The sequence below is a fragment of the Cricetulus griseus genome, assembly GCF_003668045.3.
Source record: "Cricetulus griseus strain 17A/GY chromosome 1 unlocalized genomic scaffold, alternate assembly CriGri-PICRH-1.0 chr1_1, whole genome shotgun sequence".
NCBI classification, from domain to species: domain Eukaryota; kingdom Metazoa; phylum Chordata; class Mammalia; order Rodentia; family Cricetidae; genus Cricetulus; species Cricetulus griseus.
In genome coordinates this window covers 98,727,706-98,751,031 of record NW_023276807.1, presented here as the reverse complement: position 1 = coordinate 98,751,031, position 23,326 = coordinate 98,727,706, and the positions used below count along the sequence as shown (strand labels likewise).

The 23,326-nt window shown below is 46.2% G+C and overlaps 1 protein-coding gene across 2 annotated transcripts in view; it reads right to left on the bottom strand.

Moving 5' to 3' along the window:
- Positions 1-1,555: 1,555 nt before the first annotated feature.
- The window catches only part of Nudcd3 (NudC domain containing 3), a 94,762-nt gene continuing 72,991 nt past the window's right edge, over positions 1,556-23,326 (bottom strand). Inside the window, exons 4-6 of one of the 2 annotated variants that reach the window (XM_027388177.2) lie at positions 21,587-21,730; positions 9,002-9,190; positions 1,556-4,008 (exon numbers count right to left, since the gene is read on the bottom strand). In XM_027388177.2, the coding sequence (XP_027243978.1) occupies positions 3,898-4,008; positions 9,002-9,190; positions 21,587-21,730 (444 nt within the window). In that variant the 3' untranslated portion in view covers positions 1,556-3,897. Of the gene's footprint in view, positions 4,009-9,001; positions 9,191-15,217; positions 15,407-21,586; positions 21,731-23,326 lie in introns of those variants that run through there. The other variant, XR_003479677.2, reaches the window with a different exon arrangement.

The following is a 23,326-nucleotide window of genomic DNA, read 5'->3' as shown; positions in this document are numbered from 1 at the left end:
TACAGTGAAACCTAGCTTTGAAAAACAAAACAAACACAAAAGAGAGAGAATGAACACCAAAAATAAAGCATTTTAACACCTTAACAGTTGAATCTATAAAGAACATGAATTTTTCTTCTCAGCAGAGAGAGTGACTGTAAAAGCACTAAGTAAGACTGGGAGGAGGCACACCAGGCTTCCAGCCCACATCTGTGCAGCATCTTCTGGGGCCCAGTAAAGGTTCCTGGGCAGTAAGCTGCTTCAGACTTCTACTCTCCAGACCTTCAGGTAGGCAGGGGAGATCAACCTCAGCTGGCCGTAGCCAGTCCTTTCTGTGGAATACCCAACTTTGCATCGGGGCACTGGTGAGCAGGGACACTAGGCCACTGGCCAAACAGGAGAGCTCACTGGGGAGTTGCTGGGCCCTGTACTAACTCCATGCTTTCTACTCACAAAAGCAGGCCATCAGTTCCTGGCTGAGCGGGCTGCCAGCTGGCCCGACTGAGGAGCAGATTTGAGGTGGGGTGAGGGTCTGTTCCCCAAGCACAGTGTTCTGGCCAGTGAGTTCTCTACACAGCAGCTGACGCCTCCTGGACATATTTCCATACAAAATGCCTGACTGTGCTCACTCCTGTACTCTCAGGGCCAATCAGTGAAGACGTCTATTTTATTTATTTATTTAGGGGAAGGTTATTTCTTGTCCTAGGAATTAGATGGGCAATTCTAGTGTTCTTCATTCACTTAAGAGGCTAATTTTAAGGCCACACACCCTGCCTATTGAGAGTGAGTAGGGTCAATGACAAGATCTGGGATGGAGCTGAGCACAGAAAGGAGCATTCTGAGATGTGAGTGGATTCAGAGTCAGATGCAGGATTATGCACTAGTGAGAGTCTGTGTTCTAAGGGCTTGAGGGGGGCAGTACTGGCTAGATTTACGTCAACTTGACACAGCTATAGTCATCTGAGAGTAGAGAATCTCAGTTGGAAAAGTGACTCCATAAGACCTGGCCGTAGGCAGGCCTACAGAGCCTTTTCTTAGCTAATGATTGGTGGGGGAAGACCCAGCCCATGGAGGGTAGTGCCATGCCTGGGATTGTGGTCCTGGGTTCTATAAGGAAGCAGGCTGAGCAAACCATGAGAAATGAGCCAGTAAGCAGCACCCTCCATGGCCTCTGCACCAGCTCCTGCACAGTTTGAGTCCCTGCCCTGACTTCCTTCAATGATGGACTGTAAGTAGAAGTATAAGCCAAATAAACCTTTTCTTCCCCAAGTTACTTTTGGTTGTGGTGTTGTATCCCAGCAGTAATAACCCTGAGACAAGGGTCTCCAGCAGGATGGCTCGGGACTCTGAATGGGCCTTTAGGTACAACAGAAGGCCAGACAATGCCTGAAATAATACAACTGACTAATCACTTATAGAATTTCTAAAAGTAATGACAGTCTAGATGAGATACAACCCAGAGAATTTAGTTTTGGTGTTGACTGTGAACAGGAACTCAGGACTCATGGCTAGAAGTCAAGGGTAAGGACAACTCACAGAAGTCTATTGACAATGAATGTCACAAACAGACCCAGAATTGCTTAAATACAGATTTATTGCAAACCAACACCGAGGAGCCAGAGCAGCTTTGTAGGCCGGACACACAACTCTCCTGGGTCTTTGGACAAAGGGGATGAAATCACCCTGCTTTCCTCAGACCTCAGCAGGTGGGATTTAGAGACCAACTTGTGGCTGTCATGTCTAAAAAGAGAGAACAGGCAACACGCCAGCTTCAGTGGGTGGGTGAGCCAGGGCAGTTCCTCAGGGCAAAGAACTATCTACTTGGCTGGCTGGGATTGAGCCCCACTGTGATGAAGACATGTGGATATGGTAGCCACTACCACACCGTGTACCATAACATGCCACAGGGATCACACACAGAGGACAGGTTCCTGCCATATGGCCTACATCTAATACTATTCCCCAGGCTGCTTTTTCTACACTGGCTTGTTTGTTGAAACAGGGCAGGGACAAATGAGAAATGCAATGCAGAAAATAAAACCATGCCAAAGGGAAATAAGTTGCCACAGAAGTGAAATACTGTCCCAAATAAAAAGATGCAGGGCTCACCCACTACATTATTCCTTCTGGAAGACTACCCACAGGATGAGGGTTGAGAGCGAGCCAACTAGGATTACAAAGAAGACTGGAGATACATACACACCATGAGATTTCCTTCATTAGGTGGGACAGCTTGCATGGGACAGGGATGTGCAAATCCTAGGACTTTAATGGAAATGTGGCAGGCAGGGGCGGGGACGGGGAGGAGTAGCAAAGGTGTCCTGGGGATCTTCTGAATGTGACAGATTCTTCTCCCCTAGGGTGATCACTTCAGAGATTTCATCAACTTGGTGGCCAATGTCCAATCACAAGTTCATACTCCAGAGTGGGTATTTGTGGCCCAATGCTCTCCTTTGACCACCACTGTGGCCTATCTGGACCCACAGATCAACTCTCAGTATGGACTTCTTACAAGAGCCGTCAGCTACTAACTGTAAACCAAAAATTCCTCAAATGACTGCAATGAACCAGTTCCTGTCTACACAGTTGACAGAAAGCTTCTCAAAATAAGTCCTCAACCTGCTCTTCCAGTGGCTCCTTCCAAACATGTGAAACCACACTCGGCAGAGGGCTATTTCCAGAGGGCAGGCTGCCTGGCTTCAGTGGGTCTTAATTCTCGCTGGTTGTATGGTTACTTGTCATACAAAAACCTGTACACACACACCAAGACTAAGAGGCAAACTGAGATGGCAGGAAGCAACAGGCACAGACAGAGCCCTGTAAAGGGTTGGGACACCTGGGTCCCTGTCCCTTGGTCAGGTCTTCATACCCTGGCTGAAGGTGGTCTGCAGCCACAGAGGCGCTGAGCTCCAGGAAGCAATCTGGTGATTGGCACAGGGGAATCTTCATTTTCTTGGACTCATTTGTAGTTGCCTTCAAGCCAGTGGGTAAGTTTTCCTTCCTGAGGCATCCTTCAAGGTCAAGGCTGCTTAGGGAGTGTGATAGACACAATCTGCCAATGAACTACTAACATGCTGTGATCTTCTCTTGAAGGTACCAAGGCTTCAATGCAACGTATCCAAGAGGAGGTCTTGTAGGGAGCAAGTAGTGGTGGCCAGGCTCGTTTCAAGAACCAAAGTAAGGTAGCTGCAGTCAGAAGGCAGACAGCATCCTTGCCACATCTGGGCCAGGGGCCAGAACCTCAGACTTTCTCCCATCATCTCCAACAGGCAAATAGACCCCAGTTTCTGCTGCTCTGCCCATGAAGCTGAGGCTGGCCAGGTGTATTCACAAAGAGATGAGCAAGACTGCACACACACACACACACACACACACACACACACACACACACACACACACACACACACACACACAAAGAGGTCAACAAGTGGGTCCCACAGCAGCCCTAGAAGTAGCTTCAGAGCCATGCTCCATCTGCCCTCATGCAAGTGCCTGGCCCCACACTCTTCAACTTAGCTGTGCCTGAGAGCCCAGCCATTCCTTATCCCCAGTCAGAAGACAAGCAAGCAGAACAGCGTCAAAACAACAGCAAGCAGAGAGAACAGGGGAGGAAGGAAATGTTGCCTGCAGTGGCTGGTTGCTGTGGAGACAGAGCATGTGCTCCCAGTTTGCTGGGACATGTCCCTCCCTAATTTCAAACACCTTCATTTAGTGTTGGCCATTGAGACTGCCAGGCAGCAGCTGGCCCTGTACCTTCTCTAAAATAGTCTGAAGGTGCAAGGTCAGCATGGAAGGCCTGGTTCATCATGAAAGAAAAAATAGTGAGGATTGATCAGGAGTGAGTCCCTGGCATGCAGGGAGTGAGGGGGACAAGGTCTCCACCTCCCAGATGATGAGGGTTTCCTTTCCTTCTGGTCATTAAAACTGCACAGCCCCGGGGGAGATGTTGAACATGGCCGGGTCGAATCGTTGGCCTCGGAAGGGAGAGCCTTCAGCATCCCACCCCTTCTTCAGCATCTCATGGACTTTCTATAAACAGAAAATAGAGAGATTAACGGAGGTCACAAGGCACTGCATGCTTTCTCCTAGAACAAACTGCCTGTAGGCACAGAGCCATGCTGCTTCCTCGGGGCTTGAGGACTTGCCTGCTAGGACCAACTGGCCAGAGGACTGAAGACCCTGCAGTAGTTTGTGCCCAGTGACTGCCAACTCCTTTGCAAGACTGTTCTCCCAAGACTGAATTTTAGCTTTCCAGCTTCGGTGTCCAGTGTAAAGCACTGACTGGTCTTTATGGTTCATCTTCTGTCCCTTTCCAAATTCTTTCTGTTCAAATTCCATACAACCCACAGAACCTACAGTAATTTCCAGGGAGATGATTAAGATATGAAGGGGTGGTGCCTCAGCCCTTTAGGAACATGACTAAGGTGTGCAGAGGTGTTCTAGCACCCCTTTCCCAAGGAAGGAAGTTCTTGTCATTGAGAAATGCATCATTAGACAATATAGGTTTGATCCAAAATGTGATATTACAGAAGAGGGGAGAGACCTGAACATGTCTAGTTGTAGAAGTGGCACTCAGAAATGCCCTACTGCCTTTTGAGGATACAGTAAGAGCTGATGGACTCAGCTCCTCCCAGCCTATGGCCACTGTTGAACTTTGAAGGTCAGAGGCAGACTGGAGTTGTGTAGTTACAGCCAGGACAATCAGGGAGGTGGTGCCCCTGAGGGTGGCACCTGTGCCTATGCTGAGGGCCTAGCCTTCCTCTGAGCATCTGCCTTCCTGAGCTGCTACCACAAATGTACCCAAGGACAGGGTGACCTCCCCTTCCTTCCAAGCACAAGAAACCAAGAAGACTAACAAGATACATGGCTAGAGATTACCCCCAAATGGAGTACCTGTTGCAGACAGTCCCATAGAATGGGTACAGAGGACACATGCTGCTTCCTTTATCACAAAGATGATAGATTGAAAGCAAAGTGGAAAACTTCCACTGTCAGCAAAGTTACTGGATCCTCGGAACTATGGACTGTTAAACAAAATCCAAGCTTCCTGCTAAGAAAGCTTTTGCTTGTTTTTAAACCTAGGTGAAGTAGCAACAAGCACATCAAAGATACCTAGTGCACAGCAGGCTTCTGTCTTTGCCCAAGAGAAGTGCGATGCTGTACAGTCTCTAACAAATGCAAGATGAGACCAGTCAGATAACCTACACAGAAGGGAGATTGCTGAGCCTCTCAGCAGAGCCTCAGCCTGCTGCAGGGTGAACAACAACAGCTCTAAGAACCTGGTGGCTGGATGGGGATCCACTGTAGGAAGCCCAGAGGGCAAAGGGCAGGCCGCTACATTTGTTTTCACAATTGAGGGAATCCATGACATCCAGATAAATGTTTGATCCTTTCTGCAGAACACAGGTAGCTATCAGACCATCCTGTGTGCCATCAAGTTCAGTCACAGGAAATGCTGGCACCTGCCTGTGTAATGTCAGTCACTGTTTGTTAGGGGATAAGTGCCACCAGAGTGGAGGGATCCTAGACAGACACATCTAAGTACAGACAGAGCAACAGCACCTGTGTACTTCTACATACCCCTTCTAGGTGCACCTGTTCAAAGCAATTTAACTAGGGAAAAGATGAAGAACATTCCATTTGTTGACTTTGGAAAGAAGTGACATAATGGCAACATTAAAGAAGTCAAATGACAGAAGAGGTATAGTACCACTTCAAAATTAAAATGCTTCAAAATACAAAGCATTGGTGGCATTAGAAGCACAATTTAAAATTCTGGCAAATTTAGAAAACTTCAAGTTTACACCATAAATGGGCATCAATACAGAGCACATTGGTAACTGTGACTGCCAATGTGCATAGCAGATGGAGGCTGATAGAAGAACCTGGCCCCATTTCCATTCTCTCTCTCTCTCTGTTAGTTAGGACTGGCAATCCTAGAGAAGTGACCTCAAACACCCATGAAACCCCTGCATATGAGTATTGGTTGGTTATGTGGTTAACGTGCTATATCAGGAAACACAAGGCCATGGATCTCTCTGTCTAGTTCTGTCTCTTTGTTCAATAAAAGAAGGTGCTAAAGATATTTTACATGGAACCCTAGAGTGCCGTACACTAAAGATATATCTCCAAGGCATTTCAAGCCTACAAAAGAGCTAAGACTTCAGCATCAACACCAGGCAGGTAGTGGGACATGCTAGAGTTAACACAGCCCAAACATCTACAGGGCTGTATCATGATTATCCATAGCTAGAGGCTTCCTTGGCCATCCTGATTAGTTCAGCTCTGGTGAGGGAATCACACTGGATTCCACCCATGCACTCTTGCTGGGGCACCTCATCTGGGCAAGTACACTCATTTCCTCTGTGGTCCTTGACAGGTCCGTGGCAAGTTCACAGCACAATCAATTTAAACTCAAGACAAAGCTCTTTCCATTAGACTATAGCATCTTCAGGGTTTTTCTTAGGGTCCTTCTTAGCTGGGTTGTTGTTCAGTCTCCTCAGTTTCTCAGTGCTGGGTCATAACCAGCTGTGTGGAAGCTGCACATCAGCTACGGACAAGTCTTCTATGCACAGTTGTAAGGACCTCCTGTTCCACACTCAGGGTTCTGCAATGTCTTGTGGGCAGAGGGTAGTCTTCATAGAAAGCCAAATCAGGACACCCCCAAATCCTCGTCTTTGTAGTGAGACAGCTTCCTAGCAGCAGGTCACACATGGGATGCTACATTAAGTGTGTATGTTCACAGTGCACATACATGATGTTTAGCCCTGTTATCTTTTGACCCTTTTGCTAGCCTGTTTCAAACTGGCAGTGAGGATCCTGGAGACCAGAACTTTCAGAGAGCTGCCTTGGTTTACTGGAGATAAGTACAGTCTTGGAGTACAGACCTGCTGGCTGGGAGGTAGCCATCAGAACAAGGAGGCCTAAGACCTACAGGGATGGAAACAAAGCAGCCAGTCCCTGCAGAGGGCCATTGTTGAGACTGAAAATCAAGGTTGAACTGTTCTCTGGATAAGATCAAAGAGGCTGGCCTCTTAACAACTTGAAGACGGTTTATATGCCTGCCCTCAACTGATGCAGACTAAATATTTTCCATCTGTCCTTGAGGAAGGTGTCAGTAGGCCATGCCAGAGGGCATCAGCACCACAGGAAGAAAGGAGGGCTGTGTATGCATGAAAACAATGAGTGCAAGGATCAAGGGGAAGGAAGAAGACAGGGAGACAGGGAGCAAAGAACCTGACACATCATGCAGATCCTGAACTGCTAACTCCCAGACAAGCGCCGCTGAGGATGTTGACTTGCGTGTACTGCAAGGGATGTGATCCCAGGGGCCCTAAGAATAAGAGGTGCAAACAGTTGTAGAACCTTCTAGCTTTTCTAATATCTCATAGTTACAGTCTATAGAAGACTTGACTGAGGTTTGGCTAATGCACAAAGGCAGTTCAAACCACAATCAATATCCAGTGCTTCTCTACAACAAAGACTCAGTCACGGCATCTGGGGAAGGTATAAAGAGTCACTCATCCTTGGTCTCTCCATTCTGCACCACAAACTTGTCAGCTGTACTTGGCAGCTCCTCCTCCTGCCTCACTCAGGATGACGGTATCTGCATTCACTGCTCCACTCAAAACAGACTCTTCCCTGGCAGTCACCTTACATACACATCTGAGTCCTTTTGTGGACAAAGTTCTGACCCTTACACAGGAGTGAGCAGATCCATAAGGCAAAGGGTCATAGATAGACTTTCTGTCCAGTGGACACAGGCCAACAGGACCAGATTACACTGTAACCAAGTAGGTCTGGCTATCTCTGCTAAAGTAAGGGCTCCAAGCTTCCTAGCTGCTGCCTAAGGACCTCTGTGTTACATGGACCCAAAAAGACGTCCTTCTCACCCCACTTGGGACCAGGACAGATAAGTAAACCCCAGACCCACTGTTAAAGCTGCTATGAGGTACAGTACATACCAAGACATCAAAAACTCAACCTCTTCATTGTGAAAACCAGATCATCTAACCAGGCTGCTATGCAGGGCCTACAGTCAGTCAACCTACCCTGCCCATCACAGGATATGCTCGTGATATGTCCTGGTATGGCCTGGGGGAAGAGGTAAAGATACCAGTACTGCCTCCAAAGGCTTCTTGACCTTACTCACAGGAAACATGTCCATGAAAACAGACTACAGTGGCTAATGAAGCAACATGGTGTATCAAAGACCACTGCTACTCTGAAGGGAAGGATGGGACAATTCACACAGACCAAGAAGTGAGGCTCCTTCAGAGACAACAGGGAACACACATGAACTTCTCTAGAGTCCTGAGGGCTGCTTTCTGTAGAAAGCCTACACCCAGTTGCTGATCCCTCTCTAAGCCACGCCTGATCTATACACATACAAGCTTAGGTACCATGTGGCTGGGCATGTGACAGTGAAAAGAACCTGAGGCAAAAGCCTTTTCTCCGTAAGTAGCTACTCTCAGGGTTCCTATGAGGAAGAACAAATGTGTTTATCTAAGTAATCACTCTCTGGCACCAGCAGCCTGTCCCTGGGCACTATGCAGGTCAGAGCCTTTGCTCTCCCACAAGCTGCGGAGCTCACACTTGTTACAGCCCCAGCCCCAGCACTTTACTTCATCAACCTACTGACTTGCTCTGCATTGGTTCTTGTAGTCAGAACCTAAGCAGGCCCTGCAGCCTGGCCGTCCCTCCTTCCATCAATGGGGCTTTTAGGCTCCATGGGAAGCCGACACTAAACAGTTCTAGGCTATGGTGTAGTTAGGGCACATGTAGAGAAATTCTCAAGGCTGTGATGCCAGAGCTTGCAGCTCAGGTATGAGTTGTGGCTGAGTAGCAGTATGTACCTACCCTCAGGTAAGGAAGAGATGAAGGAGCAGTGGGGCTTTCCTAGGTAGGACATCGTAGAACTGCAGCAGAGACTAAGTCAGGACTAGCCTATCTTCATGCCTTCTTCCCCACCAGCATGACCCACCCGCCTGCTGATGGTACAAGAGAGCCATGATGCTCATACCAGCTCATGGCTCTGGGGCTTGCCCTGCAGCTTCTGATGGTAGTCAAAGGTGAGTCTGTCCAGGACTGCCTGTTCCTCCTCATCCACAGTGGCCATGGAGCGCTCCTTGTTAATCTTGTCAATGTCGATAGGCTCTTCTCCCTCTAGGATCGCACTCCACCAGTACTCGCCAACCTTGCTCAGGTTCACCTGGGACAAGCAGGAAAAAAAAATTGTATCAAGTATGGCAGGAAACAGCCCAAACCACTAGGGAAAGAATACTTAGCACTGTAAACAGGGCAGACTAAGGGACAGGCATACTGTACCGGGGACAGAACAAGGTATGAGAGGGGCAGATATCCCAGGTTGAGCTTAAGACCTGCACAAAGGCAAGGTGGCTATATGAGTAGACATGAGATCATCACACACAGGAACCTCTGAGCCAGAAGTCATGTTGACACTTAAGGAGTCCTGTATCCTATAGATCTTAGTCCTCAGAATAAGCATACTGTCTACCACATGTGCCCACTCTTACTAGGCAGACGTTGTTTTCTAAAATCCTCTGATCCCAGAAGGACCTGGCCCTGGGCTTTCCCACACTGCTTCATCCCCACCATGGAGCACTCTTCATGGTAATAAAGCCTTTGTCCCTGCCCAGCTCAATCAAGTCCCTCCCTTTCTTCCAAGAGCAACACTCAATCTCCTGCTGCTTTTAGGAGAGGTGGGATCTCTGAGACGAAGGGTGTGGCCTAATACATGAATCTCCCAAAGATTCCTCCTGTGACTAGGGGTCCAGGTGCTTGTCCTTCTTCCTCCTTGGTACTTACAGGAGTCCTCCAGCCCCAGTCCTTGACTTCCAATGGTTCAGAGAGGAACCCAAGAGGAGCTGAACTCAAGCTTCAGGATAATCTAGACACACTGTGGTCAAGCAAAATAGCACCTATCCAGTATCATGCAGCAGCCCTTATATTGGATCAGATGATCACAGAAACTCAAAAGTCAAGTGGAATTTCAGCAAGAGTGGAACAGAGAACATCAGAGGCATTTTGCAAAACTGGTATTAAAGGCCATAGCTGATTCTGTCACAAGGACACAGTAAATAAGATGCAGGACACACCATTCTCCAAGGCTACTGGTCAAAGGGACACACACAAGAAACTGGAGGCATTGGCAGTATCCTTCATGGTCACTGGCTGGGTTCATCAGGAAATTTTTAGCACAGTGAACCAAGGTGTAATGTTTGCCCACACTGCATGACGACTCTGACAGGATAAAACAGTTCAGTGCTCACAGAGGGAGTTAAGTATAATTGGAATTTTCTTTGGGATACAAAACAGCTCCCAAATAAAGACACACAGACATTATTAATTATGAATGCTCAGCCTTAGCTTAGGTTTGTCCCACTAGTTTTTTCAACTTGATTTAACCTGTTTCTATTCATCAACTTTTGGACTTAGGGATTTTTACCTTTCATTCTGTATGTCCTACTTTCCTGCTTCCTCCATGTCTGCTGGCTGGCTCCTGCTCCCCACCCCCCCCAGCCTGAATCCCTTCTCCTTCTTACTCCCCCTGCTTCAAAAGGCACACCTGTACTTCCTCCCTCACTATTGGCCGTTCAGCTTTTTATTAGATCAATCAGGTGCCTTAGGCAGGCAAGGTAAAACAGCAACACATCTTTACATAGCTAAGGGCTGCTAAGCCTGACCTGTAGAACCTTGGTGTTGGCTCACAAGAATACGACTATCTAAAAGGACAGGCTGGAGATACAGGAACATTTAGTGGAGGTTTCCAGAAACGACAAAAACAACTAAAAAAACCTGTGTGATAGCCAAAGTGCAAGGGAACAAAAATAAGGAAGAAGGGCTGGAGAGATGACTCACTGGTTAAGAGCACTGGCTGCTCCTCCAGAAGATCTGGGTTTGATTCCTAGCACCCACATGGCAGTTCCCTGTGAGCATTGCACACATTTGATGCATTGCACACATCTGGTGCACAGACACACATGCAGGCAAAATACCCATATACATAAAGAAAAGAAAAATACTTTTAAATAGGGGAGAGCACCTGCCTATGGTGGCAGCTCCATCAGTAAATGACTTCTACTGTTTGGTCCCCAACTTAAAACAAAGCTATTCTAGATATTCCAGCCCTCTGGCCCAAAACTGATACGCAATTTACAAGGTAGGAACCCTGAATAAGCCCCTGAAACTCTTTTGCTGAGAATTCTGCCCTGTCTTTACCAAGCTTGAGGGGTGAAGAACCTTCAAGCAGGAAGCTTTCTCTAATCCAGAAGCGTTTTTGAGGTGATTACACAACTGTAAACTGCTGGAAAGAGAGCCTTTTGTCTGCATGAATGACAATCATGAGATGTACAGTAATATACTAGCAGAACTCCCAGGCTCTGCAACATACACACTGTCATGCTTATTTAAGATGAAGATGAATCTCTTAAGTGAGGTGGAGCCTCCTTCAGCTACCAGCCCACCAGCAGCACTGCAGGGGGCAGACAGAGCACGTCTGCAGATCAGTCATTGCTAGTAGACCTTTGTCCAGCACACAGACCAGACCCACCTCCATCGCCAGGTCCACACAGATGCTCAGCTCTACAGCTCCATGGGCACGGTTAAGAGTGGAACAGGACAAATCACTGGTCTGCCCCACAGGAGAGAGTAATTATAGCTCTCTGCCAAGAGTAGGGGAGAGGCTGGCTCACTTTTAAGTCTAGAGTGGGGGGGATGGGTGGGGCTCATCCCAAGCCAGGTCCACATGTATACTTAGCAAATCTAACAAAATTCATGATGAATCCTATCCCTTTTATCATTAGAAATATTTTATCTGTGTTTAATTTCACAGAACATCTAACTACAGGATCATCATCAAGTTAATCCAAAAATTCTCAAAGGTTTTTGTAGCAGTAAGGATCACACTTGGGCATCTTGCACACCAGACAAGTGATCTACTATGTGCTACATTCCAGCTCTTTGTGTATGTGTATTTGCTGCATGCACATGAGTACAAGTGTACATGCCTGTATGTACAAGTAGAGAACAGAGGATGCTGGGTATTCTCCTTTACTGCTCTCCACCCTATGAAGTTAGGCTAGCCGGCCAGTGAACTCCTGGTATCTGCCCCCACTCCCCATTACAAACAAACCACGCCTGGTATTGGAGATATATATATCTCCATATCCCACAACATGGACGCTGGAGACTCAACTCAGGTCTTCATGCTTGCACAGCAAGTGCTCTTATCCACTAAGACATTTCTCAAGTCAGAGTCAATCAGTCCCCTCCCCGGCTCCCAATTTTTTGAGACCGAGTTTTTTCGTATGTAGTCCAGGCTGGCCTTGAACTCATAATCTCATGAGAACTAGGATTAAAAGTATGTATCATCCACAACAACCAGCCAAAAGATTTTAAAACATCTTTAATTAAAACAAAAACATTCCTCAGTCAAGTGTGCATGTCAAATGTCTAAGTGGATGTTACTAGAAGCTGAGGGCTACTGAACATAGTTTCAGCCACAGTGGTAACAGGTACCACCCAAATGTATCACTTATTTATACTGGTAAAAGATGGCAGCCACCTTGTTTTAAAAAAAAATTTTTTATTGTGAAATTCACATAATAATTCAATGGCATTTGGTCATCCACAGTGGTACCCAACCTACCACCACACATCTGTATCCTGAAACATTTCCATCACTCCAAAAAGAAGTCTTGTACCCAGTGGTATACTCTTCATTTTACCCTAATAATTTCTCTCTCCCTGCCCATACAACTACTAATGCTTTTGTCTTTTTGAATTTCACACAAGTGATATTTCACTTTGTGTCTGGCTTATGTCACTAAGTATAATTTTTTTTTTTTTTTTTTTTGAGGAGCATCTGTGTTACAGCACGTATCAGAACTTCATTCTTCTCCACGCTGAACAACATTCCACTGAGTGAATTTATCACAGTCTATTTATCCATTTTCTGTTGATGGATACTTCCCCCACCTTTTGGCTATTGTGAATAATGCTACTTGCATGGGTTCCTATTTTCAATTCCCTTGGTATTTACCTAGGTAGGAATGGAACTGCTGGGTCACTTGGTACATCTACTTCATGTTTCAAGAAACTACCAGATTGTTTCCCACCAGAGCTGTGCCACTTCCACATCCTGGCACTGCACAAGGCAGGGCTTCAGGTCTCTACTCCCTCATGGACATTTGGGATCCATTTTCAAGGTTGTGGTAGCCCACTTGTTATCCTTCTGCCTAACTATATGAAAGCATACAAGCTCCAGTACCTTCCTCGGTGACTTCTTTTCTGCTAAGGTTCAGGCTGCTCTTGGTGATGGGGCAGCAGACAGCATCAAAAGTTCTTGGAAAGCCCAAGATGTCATTTCCAAAAATTTTTTAATATTCTGAGATTATTTTCTCCTGCTCTGATTTTAAGGATAAGCACATCAGTGAAAGAGTAAGTAAGGCTGTATGGTTAGTGTGACAATTATCTTCATCCTTCATTGGCCTGGCCTCCTTTTCCACAAAGCTTCCTTGGAGCATTTCATGTCCTGCTCTGGCTCCTTACCCTCACACCCAGGACCTACCCATGTCCCAGAAGTCTTAGCTGACAAGTTCCTCGAACATCACTGACTTCCTTGGAGTGCTACTTCTAGGGAACTTAGGAAAGATACTTTGGGAACCTAGTCTACCAAACAAACTACTTCATGTGGTTAGAATACACACAGTCTCCAGGGGTAAGGTAGGGTATTCTCAACACTGAAGACAGAACCAGAGTTGGGTGAGAACAGAGGAGAAACACTCTTTTAAAAAGACTTCAAGGGTTCCTGACCACACCCTAACAAAAGTCTTCCCATGGTTTGCTTAAATTAAATGTTTTTGTTGTAACATTTTGTTACTTTCTAACAAGTCAGACTTGTGGAGGTGTAGTTTGCACACAGTAAAACTCACCCCGTTGCAGTTTCATCTCCTCAAGCCTCCACCACAACCCACTCACACCCAGCCCCTCCTTCCACTTCCGTCCGCATTGCTCATCTTGCAGTCCATCTTGTCCAGGTGCAGGATGTCTTCTCCACTGAACCCACAGCTTCTGGGCTTGTACACATTTAATTCTGGATCCTATGGGCTATGACGCTTGGCCAGACTATTCCATGATGCAGGTGATCACTATCTGTCCATAGCCATGTAGGTGTTCCTAGGGTCTGGCAGTTAGGTAGGAAGCCATTGTAAGGATTTTCTTGATTCCATTTCTTGGTAGCACAGTGCAGGTCGGCAGGGTTGCAATGTGAGCACACTGGCTATGCCCACCACCTGACTCTAATGGCAGTAGTGAGGAATTCAGGGCGTCACAGCTCCCTCCAAGTTGAACACTATGAGCTTCTTAGCAGCCACTCTCATGGATATAAAAGGCATCTTGATATAATTTTTACTTTATTTCTCTAATGACACTGAGTTTCATTGTGTGCTATTAGACCACTCATTAGGTATTTGTAAATAACTTCAAATTTACACATTGCTCAAAGTACAGACAGTCACAGAGGCATTTAGCAGCTGTGTGTCTGCACTGTCCCATTCTTTATGTATATGTTTGCATAAAACATACCCAATAATGGCTTCTCTGAACCATTTAAGAGTAAAGAACACTGCCTTGGCCCTTTATCCCAAGACTTGCTTAGTCTTTGGAAGTAACAGCCCAGCCTCAGCTTCCCTGCAGCACAGACTCTGGCCCTCTCTGCTCTGCCAAGTACCATGCCCACGGTCTTCCTCTCCTGCTAGTGTCTCCTAAGGTGTCTCTCTGGCCTACCTGCAGGGGTCTCACAAGGATGCTGGTGTCCTCTTGCCCCAGGCAAGCCTCCCCACATTGTCACCAACACACACCTGTGAGGTCCCATCTCCCCCACAGGCCAGTGTCTCCTTACTGACAGGGCATGGGCACTGCTAACGTACGCACCTTCTCTACAAGGAAACTGCTTGCCATCTCCTAGCTTCCTCCTTTCTCAGTGGCTTAGAAATTTACTGTGAAGCATCCTTCATGGGGTCAGAATTAGATGGTACTCTACAAGGGCACTGTGACCTCACCATTTCCTGGATACACTCTGATTTTCCAGGTCTTTTTTTATCTACTTGGTCCCAGAACACAATAATTTCCCAGAGGGACCCCAAACCATCACTGACTGAACAGTGCTCCCAAAATGTCCTCACAGAAACTTCACCCTCAGTGTTAATAAACTTACCTCAGCATCCCCCGATCTGTGCCGATGACTCACCAGCATTTATATCCCTTTCCTTCCTTAGTAACGGAACCTCATTTCTATTCAGGGAAGCACTGTGCCCAGTGAGGATGGCTTTACTCCTCGCAGCTGCCCGTGTGATTGAGTTTGGGCCAACGGGAATGTTGTGGGACGTTCCTTCCAGGAAGGCACCTTGGAACAAGGGCAGATAATGGGGTGAGATGACAGCATGGCGGGTGCACCTGCTCAGCTCAACACCCACTGTGGGGAAGAAAGATGTGGGCAGCCTCTGACTCCTGTGGATATGCTGCAAGCCACCACTACACAAATAGTCTCTTGATTTTCAATGCTATCAACTGCCTTTTTGAACTTAAGAAATTAAAACAAAACTGAGACACTGCACAGGACACGGCCATGGGTCTCACCCAGGGAGGCAGAACATACCTATACTCTGTAGAGTGGGGACAAAAAAATGATAAAAGCTATATACCACTTTCTTCCTACCACCCAGGAGGAGGGGCCAAGGATTTATCCACTACTCAGCACAGTCCTGCTTTCATTTGGAACAAATCTTAGCTTTCTATGTGAGCTCCAAGCCTCAGCTCCTCCCTACTGGCATCCAGGGACAGAATGATGTTAAGAATCAAGATAAAAACTGGAAACAGGACTCAGCCTGGAGATGGCATCACGCTAAAGGTGGGCTCACATTCCAGTTCACATATATCCTAGGTTTGGGCACTTGCCAAAATGCTAAAATAACTTCTGCAGCTTCCATTCTGGATTTATGAAGAGGTATGGTAAATGATATGCAAGGCCATCCTCATAGGCCAGGAAATATTACTTCACTAGGACAGGTGGCTTGTGAGCCAGTAAAAGCCAGCAGTGGACCAGGCCATTTCATCCTAAACAACTAGAGATGTCCAGACAAACTAGCATGAAAAACTAAGTAGTCCAGGGAGACATCATCTGCTGACACATCACTGGTACCACTCTAGAAATGCTGCACACTTCAGGGAGAGCCACAGAAGTAATTATCCTGGGATTCCACTTTTTGAGAAATAATAACACCAGGAAGTCATCTCAATACAGGCAGGGAGGTGCAGCTTGTATAAAAATACTCACAGGGCTTAAAACACACACACACACACACACACACACACACACACACACACACACACACACAAAAATAAACATAGTGCAGTAAGTTTTAAAGCCTGAACTCCCAACACCTATTTATTCAGAAAATATTCTAGAGCTACCTAAGCAATGTTAAATAGTTTGTATATATGATGTCAGTACATGAAGATATGTGTGTGGAATGGCATTCACCTCTCAGGCAGCTCCAACTACCTTGCCAACACAGCCATGTCTGAGAGACCCTGAAGCAGAGCATGCCGCCTGCCTACAGCTACCCACGCAATGCCGAGGGCAGCCAGCTTGCCAGTTCTCCACAGGGAAGAAGAAACGAGGACAATGCACAGGCTCAGTGCCTGGCTTTCTGCAACCCAATGAAGAATCAGGAAAAGTAGCTGGTGCCGTTGCCACGGCTGATTTTACATCTCCGTAACCAGGCAAGGAGCTTGCCTGAGTCAAGAAGTCTCATTTAACATTCTCAAGTGTGGGAGGGAGGGAGGCAAGAACTGTCACACGGTTTTAGCTGCCACCCCTGCCTGCCCTGACTGTCTGGTGTGGGATCCACCGAAAAAGGGAGGAGAAACAGGACACGTGGAAGGTGCTGAGAAGCAAGTGGCATGTCTGCACTCCCATGCTGTGAGGTAAGAAGGTCAGAAACTCCTATTGCAGAGTCTGGGTACCAATAACAGCTCCAAACGCCACTCCTCTTCACAGAGGCCACAAGGGCCCTATGTGAGTGTCCGATGGCTGCTAGGACAAAAATCAGACTGGGCCAGGAGAGGGTACTAAAACATCACCCGTCCATTTCTTGTAGCTCTGGAGACCAGATGTCCAAAATCAAGGAGTAGGTATGATTGTGCTCCCCTGCAGGCTTCAAGGAAAGATCCTTCTGGCTTCTTTCAGCTTCTAGTGGCTGCTGGCATCCCTTGGTTTATGACCACACCATTCTAGTCTTTGCCTGGTCTTCATGAACTTCTCTGTGTCTATGCATCTTCTTCTGGTTCTTTTAGTTCTGGTCGTTCACTGAATTCAGGGGTCACCAAGAAAATCCAGAATGATCTCATGCTGAGATTCTGAATTACACTTGCAAAGTCCTTTTCTCCAAAAGAGGTCATGTCCACAGGCCTAACAAAAGCACTAAGTAGGCATGTGGAGATCAGGAGGCAGGTGCTCATTGCAAGGATCATACAAACCTCAAGCGTGGCTACCACGACGGCTCACAGGCAGGCCCCCTGATAGGCAACCTTTTCTTAATCCACATGCTGAGTCCATACAGCAGATACAATGTGTTGAGCGGAGCAAAAACAAGCTCAATAATTTATAGGATTGTCTCATGTATGCAATCAGAAGGAAAAAAAAATGGCCCCAAACAGGTAATCAATAAATAAAGTAAAAACACACCAAACCTTTAGTGTCTGTAACTGGACACATTCCATAACATACAGCACTTACTTGTTAAAGCTGCACAGTCAGAAGGGGATGGAAGACGAGTCCTGCACCTCTCATCAGGAAGGGACCCCAAGTACAGGCAAGGACCCAGGCTGATGAGAGTGCCAGAAGAAGTGGTTATAGTGTCTATGGCTCTTCTTTCTCAAATCCCTTATTGTCCACACATGATGCTCCCCTAAAAATAAAATCCGTCCAGTAATGGTACCAGCAACTCTGAGGGACAGGAATTGATGGGTGTGTTATCTCAGTTCCAAGGGGCTTATTTTGGCTCTACTAAAGATGGCATAGTATCCACAGATGCCATGTTTATGGTGGCATCTGAATGCAGCTAGTTGTTTCTTTTCATAAACTCTGCAGACAGTAGGTATCTGGCAAAAAAATCAAACTAAAACCCTATCAGCAACTGGTACACAGGTAAGCCCAGACCATAGCAAAACATGGATGAAGAGTCCTCAGGGAGTCTGCAGGAAGAGAATATGTGCAATTGCTTACATCTGAGGAATGAGGACCTTGTATCTGATTGTCCTCTACAAAATGTCTGTCTAGCTGTCTCCAGCCAGGCTAATGAGTTACAATACAAGAATCTCTCCAGCCTGGCGAGGCACCACCTGCATCAATCTGACATGAGAGCTTCTCAAAACCACTGATCATCTCCCTTTTCTCTTCACCTTATTTTTTCTCCTTGGCTGCAAAGGGTCACTTTTCCCAACCCCCATTAAAGGGGCTAGACCTTTTCAAGAGACAAAACTCTAGCCAGCCAGGCGTGGCTTTGAGGTTCAATCCCACACTTGGGCAAACAACAATGCTATCCAAAGCCTCAAGGTCCTGACTTCTAAGACTCTGAAGAAGCAAAGAATACCATGCACCTCATAAAGCACCAACACATTCAAACATGCAGCAATTGACATGAGATGTTAGTGCTTGAGCTACCAGCCACAGCCTGCTCATCTTTAATTTTTCATAGATTCTCTCTCTCTCTCTCTCTCTCTCTCTCTCTCTCTCTCTCTCTCTCTCTCTGTGTGTGTGTGTGTGTGTGTGTGTGTGTGTGTGTGTGTGTATGCACACATGTGTGAATCAGGACACACACACACAGAAATCAGAGGGCAACTTGTGGGAGTCAGTTTTCTCCCTTCACCATGTGAATGCTAAAGATTGAATTCAGGTCATCAGGCTTGGTGGCAATCACCCTTACCTACTGAGCAATGTTGCTGGACCAGTGTTTTGATTGTTTCTTATTAGTTTGATATATTTTCTCATTATGTAGCTTAGGCAAGCCCAAAACTAATGGCAACCCTTCTGTTTCAGCCTCTCAAGTACAAGGATTATAGGTGTTGAGTCACAGTGTATGACTCCACCCTATTCCACTAGTATGGACACTCCCTCCCAAAAGTAACATGGCTTTGGACTAAATGAAGTCAGAGTTGGATTTATCAACAAAAACTTAGAGGTAATTTAGTAACAATCATATTTTTATAGACATACAGTAAAGGAATTACTAGTATGCAGATTCTAATTCCAGTGGATTCTGAATACAGATGGGGTCTGTGAGCCCAAAGGCCATTCTCATAGGAATGTGCTGGCTTGAGCGACACAGACCACTTGGAAAGGGCTCCCAACAGGATCCTAACTCATCCCATCCTCTGCAGAGAGTTTACCTAGCCAAGGCAGAAGATAGGGCTGTCACAGAACTCTCAGTCCTTGAAGGTAGGAGCCCTAGAATCAGAGAACCCTAGCATGGTGATCACAGTAGCAATGGGCAGTGCCTACTAAGTGCAAGGTCAACTGTCAAGTACTGCCATGTTACTCATGCTCCAGAACCACCTGACATTGCAAAGCTCAAAAGAGACTGGAAGAACACCTGGAACTTCAAGTGGCATGCCAAGGAAAGGAGCTGGGACACTCATACCTAGGAGTTCAGTACAGCGCTACTAATATGCAGGCTTTATAGGTCAGGGTAAGGGGAAAAGGACTGAGCTGCCACATTCAAGAAGGTTGCATTAGGGTTCTCCAAAGAAACAGAACAAGTGAGACGACGTGCGCTCTCTCTCTCTCTCTCTCTCTCTCTCTCTCTCTCTCTCTCTCTCTCTCTGATATATAACACATACTAAATTGGCTCACATGATCACAGAGGCCACCTGCAAGGTGCAAAGCCAGGGAAGTCAGATCCGCAGAATGAGAGAGATCTATGTTGTACAGCCTCAGTTAGATATTGAAGGCCCAATGATCACTCATACAAGTTGAAAGGACAAAGAACTAGAGTCTGATATCCAGGGCAAAAGGCATGCCTGCTTGGGAAGAGACAGGCAGAGAAAGGCCAAAGGTCTCTCTTCCTCCACATCATGTTCGATATGGGCCTAGCCTATTGGATGGTTCTGTGTTGCCCATATTCAGGATAGATCTTCCCCACTCAGATCACCGACACCCATGAAAGTCTTCTCTGAAATACCCTTGCACACACCATGCCTTACCAGTTCATTCAACCCAATCATGCTGACACCCAAAGTCAACCTTCAGAGGTTGACTACACCATAGGTAGGCAGAACAGTACTTTTGTTTTCTCTGGCTATGGAATGCTGCCCTGACAAGGCATATGCAACAGTGAGGTACAGAACAGCAATCAGACAAATACAGCCTATACACGGCTGGTGGAGCTCTGGGCCAAGTCCCTATGGATATCACCAGTACTAACCATCCGCAAAGGTAGGCCTTAATGCTGGAAGATTCAGAACACAGAACAAACCAGATCCAGTCTTACCTCTGAAAACTACACCAGCTATCTATTACATGGACCTTAGAAGACCACAAAAGGGCCTAAGGCAGGTCAGGGCCTGCCAGCACTTAGGTACATACCTGAGTAAGGAGGGCATCTCCACATGAACAACAGTAAGTTCTATTTCGGATTTGATAGCAAGATGAGGCAGAAGATACTCCCAATCCCCACAGTCACTGACTGAATCCAATTCACTCAGATCCTAGCCTATGCCTCCCTCAGAAACATGAATGTAGCCAAGACAGAGTCACTGTGAGCTTGAGAGCTTTATTCTTTACCCACCAGTACCAACTAGGATACCCTAGAGAGGCCGGCCATCATTAGGCACCTCTTGTAGAATCTCACAGATACTTTATTTTATATGTTATATATGTGAAGATTTGTTTTATCCAAAGACTTACTGTTTCTCTTTTCATCTTTATCTCTCTTACCTAACTTGTTCCCTCTGTAGGAAGAAAGAGGAAACAAGTTAGTCCAAGATAAGCTGTGCTGCAGTTTTCCTCTCGGGTGCCAGCATACAGTCACCACTCATGAGGGTCAGAGCTTTCAGGAGAGAAGGCTGAGCTGCACACATCTGGCCAACCATACAGCCCAAATTGGGGGAGGGAGGTAACAAGTGAGTTCTTCATTCAGATTCACACCTCACTGTCATATTCTTGAACTTTACCTTGTGCCTTGACAGACACTAGGTGAGATCTCTTGGTGAACTTATTAAATCCAGACTGGCACCTAGGAAAAATGCCACCTCCATTTTCATTTTAATGTACTTGTTTTTGCCTTTATATATAGGAAAGCGAGTTATCAGAAATGACTAGGATCCTGAGGGGTAGAGGATACAAATGGGAAGGCTCATGGAGATAGATTCTGAGCAGGAGCTGGGTGCTAAGTACACAAAGAATTAAGTTTGTTCCAACTACTATAATTAAAGGTCTCACTGCTCACTGGAAAGATTTGGCCAGAGGCAACACAGCAGGTTTGAAATCTACCTGGGAGCTCTGCACACAGGTGACCACACTTACCAAAACACACCTGCCCGGCTCAAGGCTCCAGAGGGAACTCTCCGTGTTAATCTTGTGGGTGAGTTTCCCTTCCATGAGGACACGTTCTCCATTTTCTTCCAGCATGGCCACTCGGATGGAGCCACTGCTAAGGGCCACAGAGACCTGAGAACACACCAGGAGAAAAATCATCTTGCTTATGAAGGTAGCAGCTACTGCATTTCAGCTGTGTACACACTGTGACACTTGGGTTCACAAAGCATCTCTGTGAAGAAAGCCATTCCAGCCTAGTCCACATTCCAAGCAACTTGCATTCTATCAGCTCCTTTAGGCAAATATACCAGAAAAAAATTTTCAACTTTAGGAGAGATGTCAAGTACTTTGGTGGAAGCTGCTGAATTTCTACCCAAATACTTTTGCTTTCTGCAGTTAGAGAGACTGGTTCTCAGGTTGGAAGGCAAGCAGAGAGATAGGAGTTGGGTGGTTCCTTTACCTCCCCCGTGACTACCTAGAGACTGCAGAAGCCTCAGTATTGCTCTTATGGTGAACTTCTTTTCCATGAGAATCCACTCTCTGTTTTCTTAAATGGCCACAGACAGCCCCTGGCAAGAACCATCTCTCTGACCTCTTAAGACCCTAGATCATTGTACCTAGAATACCTGAGCTGCATGTCCAAAATTTTCTGGCAAAAGACATGTGTAGCCTCTTCTTTCTCTGAGCTGCTATATAGGATCTGACCATAGATAGCTCGGTCTTCACCCAGGATGCTAAAACTAGTTCCTTCAGTTTTGTTTTTGTCTGTTTGAAACAGGTTCTCACTTTATAGCCCAAGCTGGCCTGGAACTCACTACATAGATTGGGCTGGCCGGACTAACTGACTTTGCCTGCTGAGTGCTGGGATTAAAAGAGTGTGCCACCATGCTCAGTCTTATAGCGTAGTTCTTTATGAAGCTGAGCCTCAGTCACCTTTCTCCTGCTGAGGCTGCACTGGACAGAAACATCTGTGTCTACTTTGTTGTGGTGGGAGTACCTCTTCCTGCCCCAAACGTATGTCTCCACAATGAACTGGACACATATACAACTTTATACCACCCAACCAGCCAGCAGATCCAAAGTTCAATAATTAGAAAAGAAAACTTGTATTTATTTATTTATTTGTTTATTTGTTTATTTATTTATTTTTGAAAGGCTTGCCAGTTTATACTTATGTGCCTAGGTGAATATATGTGCACCTATGCATGCAGGTGCTCATAGATCCCAAAAGGAGCTAGGGCCCCTAGAAGGGGGGCTACATGTGGTTGTGAGCCACCTGATGCAGACACAGGGAAATGAACCCAGGTCCTCTACAAGAGTAGTAGTAAATATTCTTAAAACTCCGAGCTATCTTCCAAGCCCCACACTCATTCTTTTTTGGCATATTTCCACAGATGTTAACTAGTTGCATCTCCTTAATCTGAAAACTTTGCACTAGAGCTGTTCAACCTGTATTTGCATTAATGCACATACTAAACAGACACCGGGAACAAGTATACTACATTTATTTTTTTCATAGGTGTATGAAATTAAAATTGGGAGACTATCTGGTAGATGTTCATTAAGTACTAAACTTTTCAATTTCCAAGTCAGGTACTAGTAAAACCTCTGTAATTTTGTATATATGAGTGTTGGGGGCACATGTGCAAATATCTGTTTATAGGTTTGTGTGCATGTGTAAATACACAGAGGACAACTTTGGGGCAAGGTCTCTCACTGGCCTGGAGC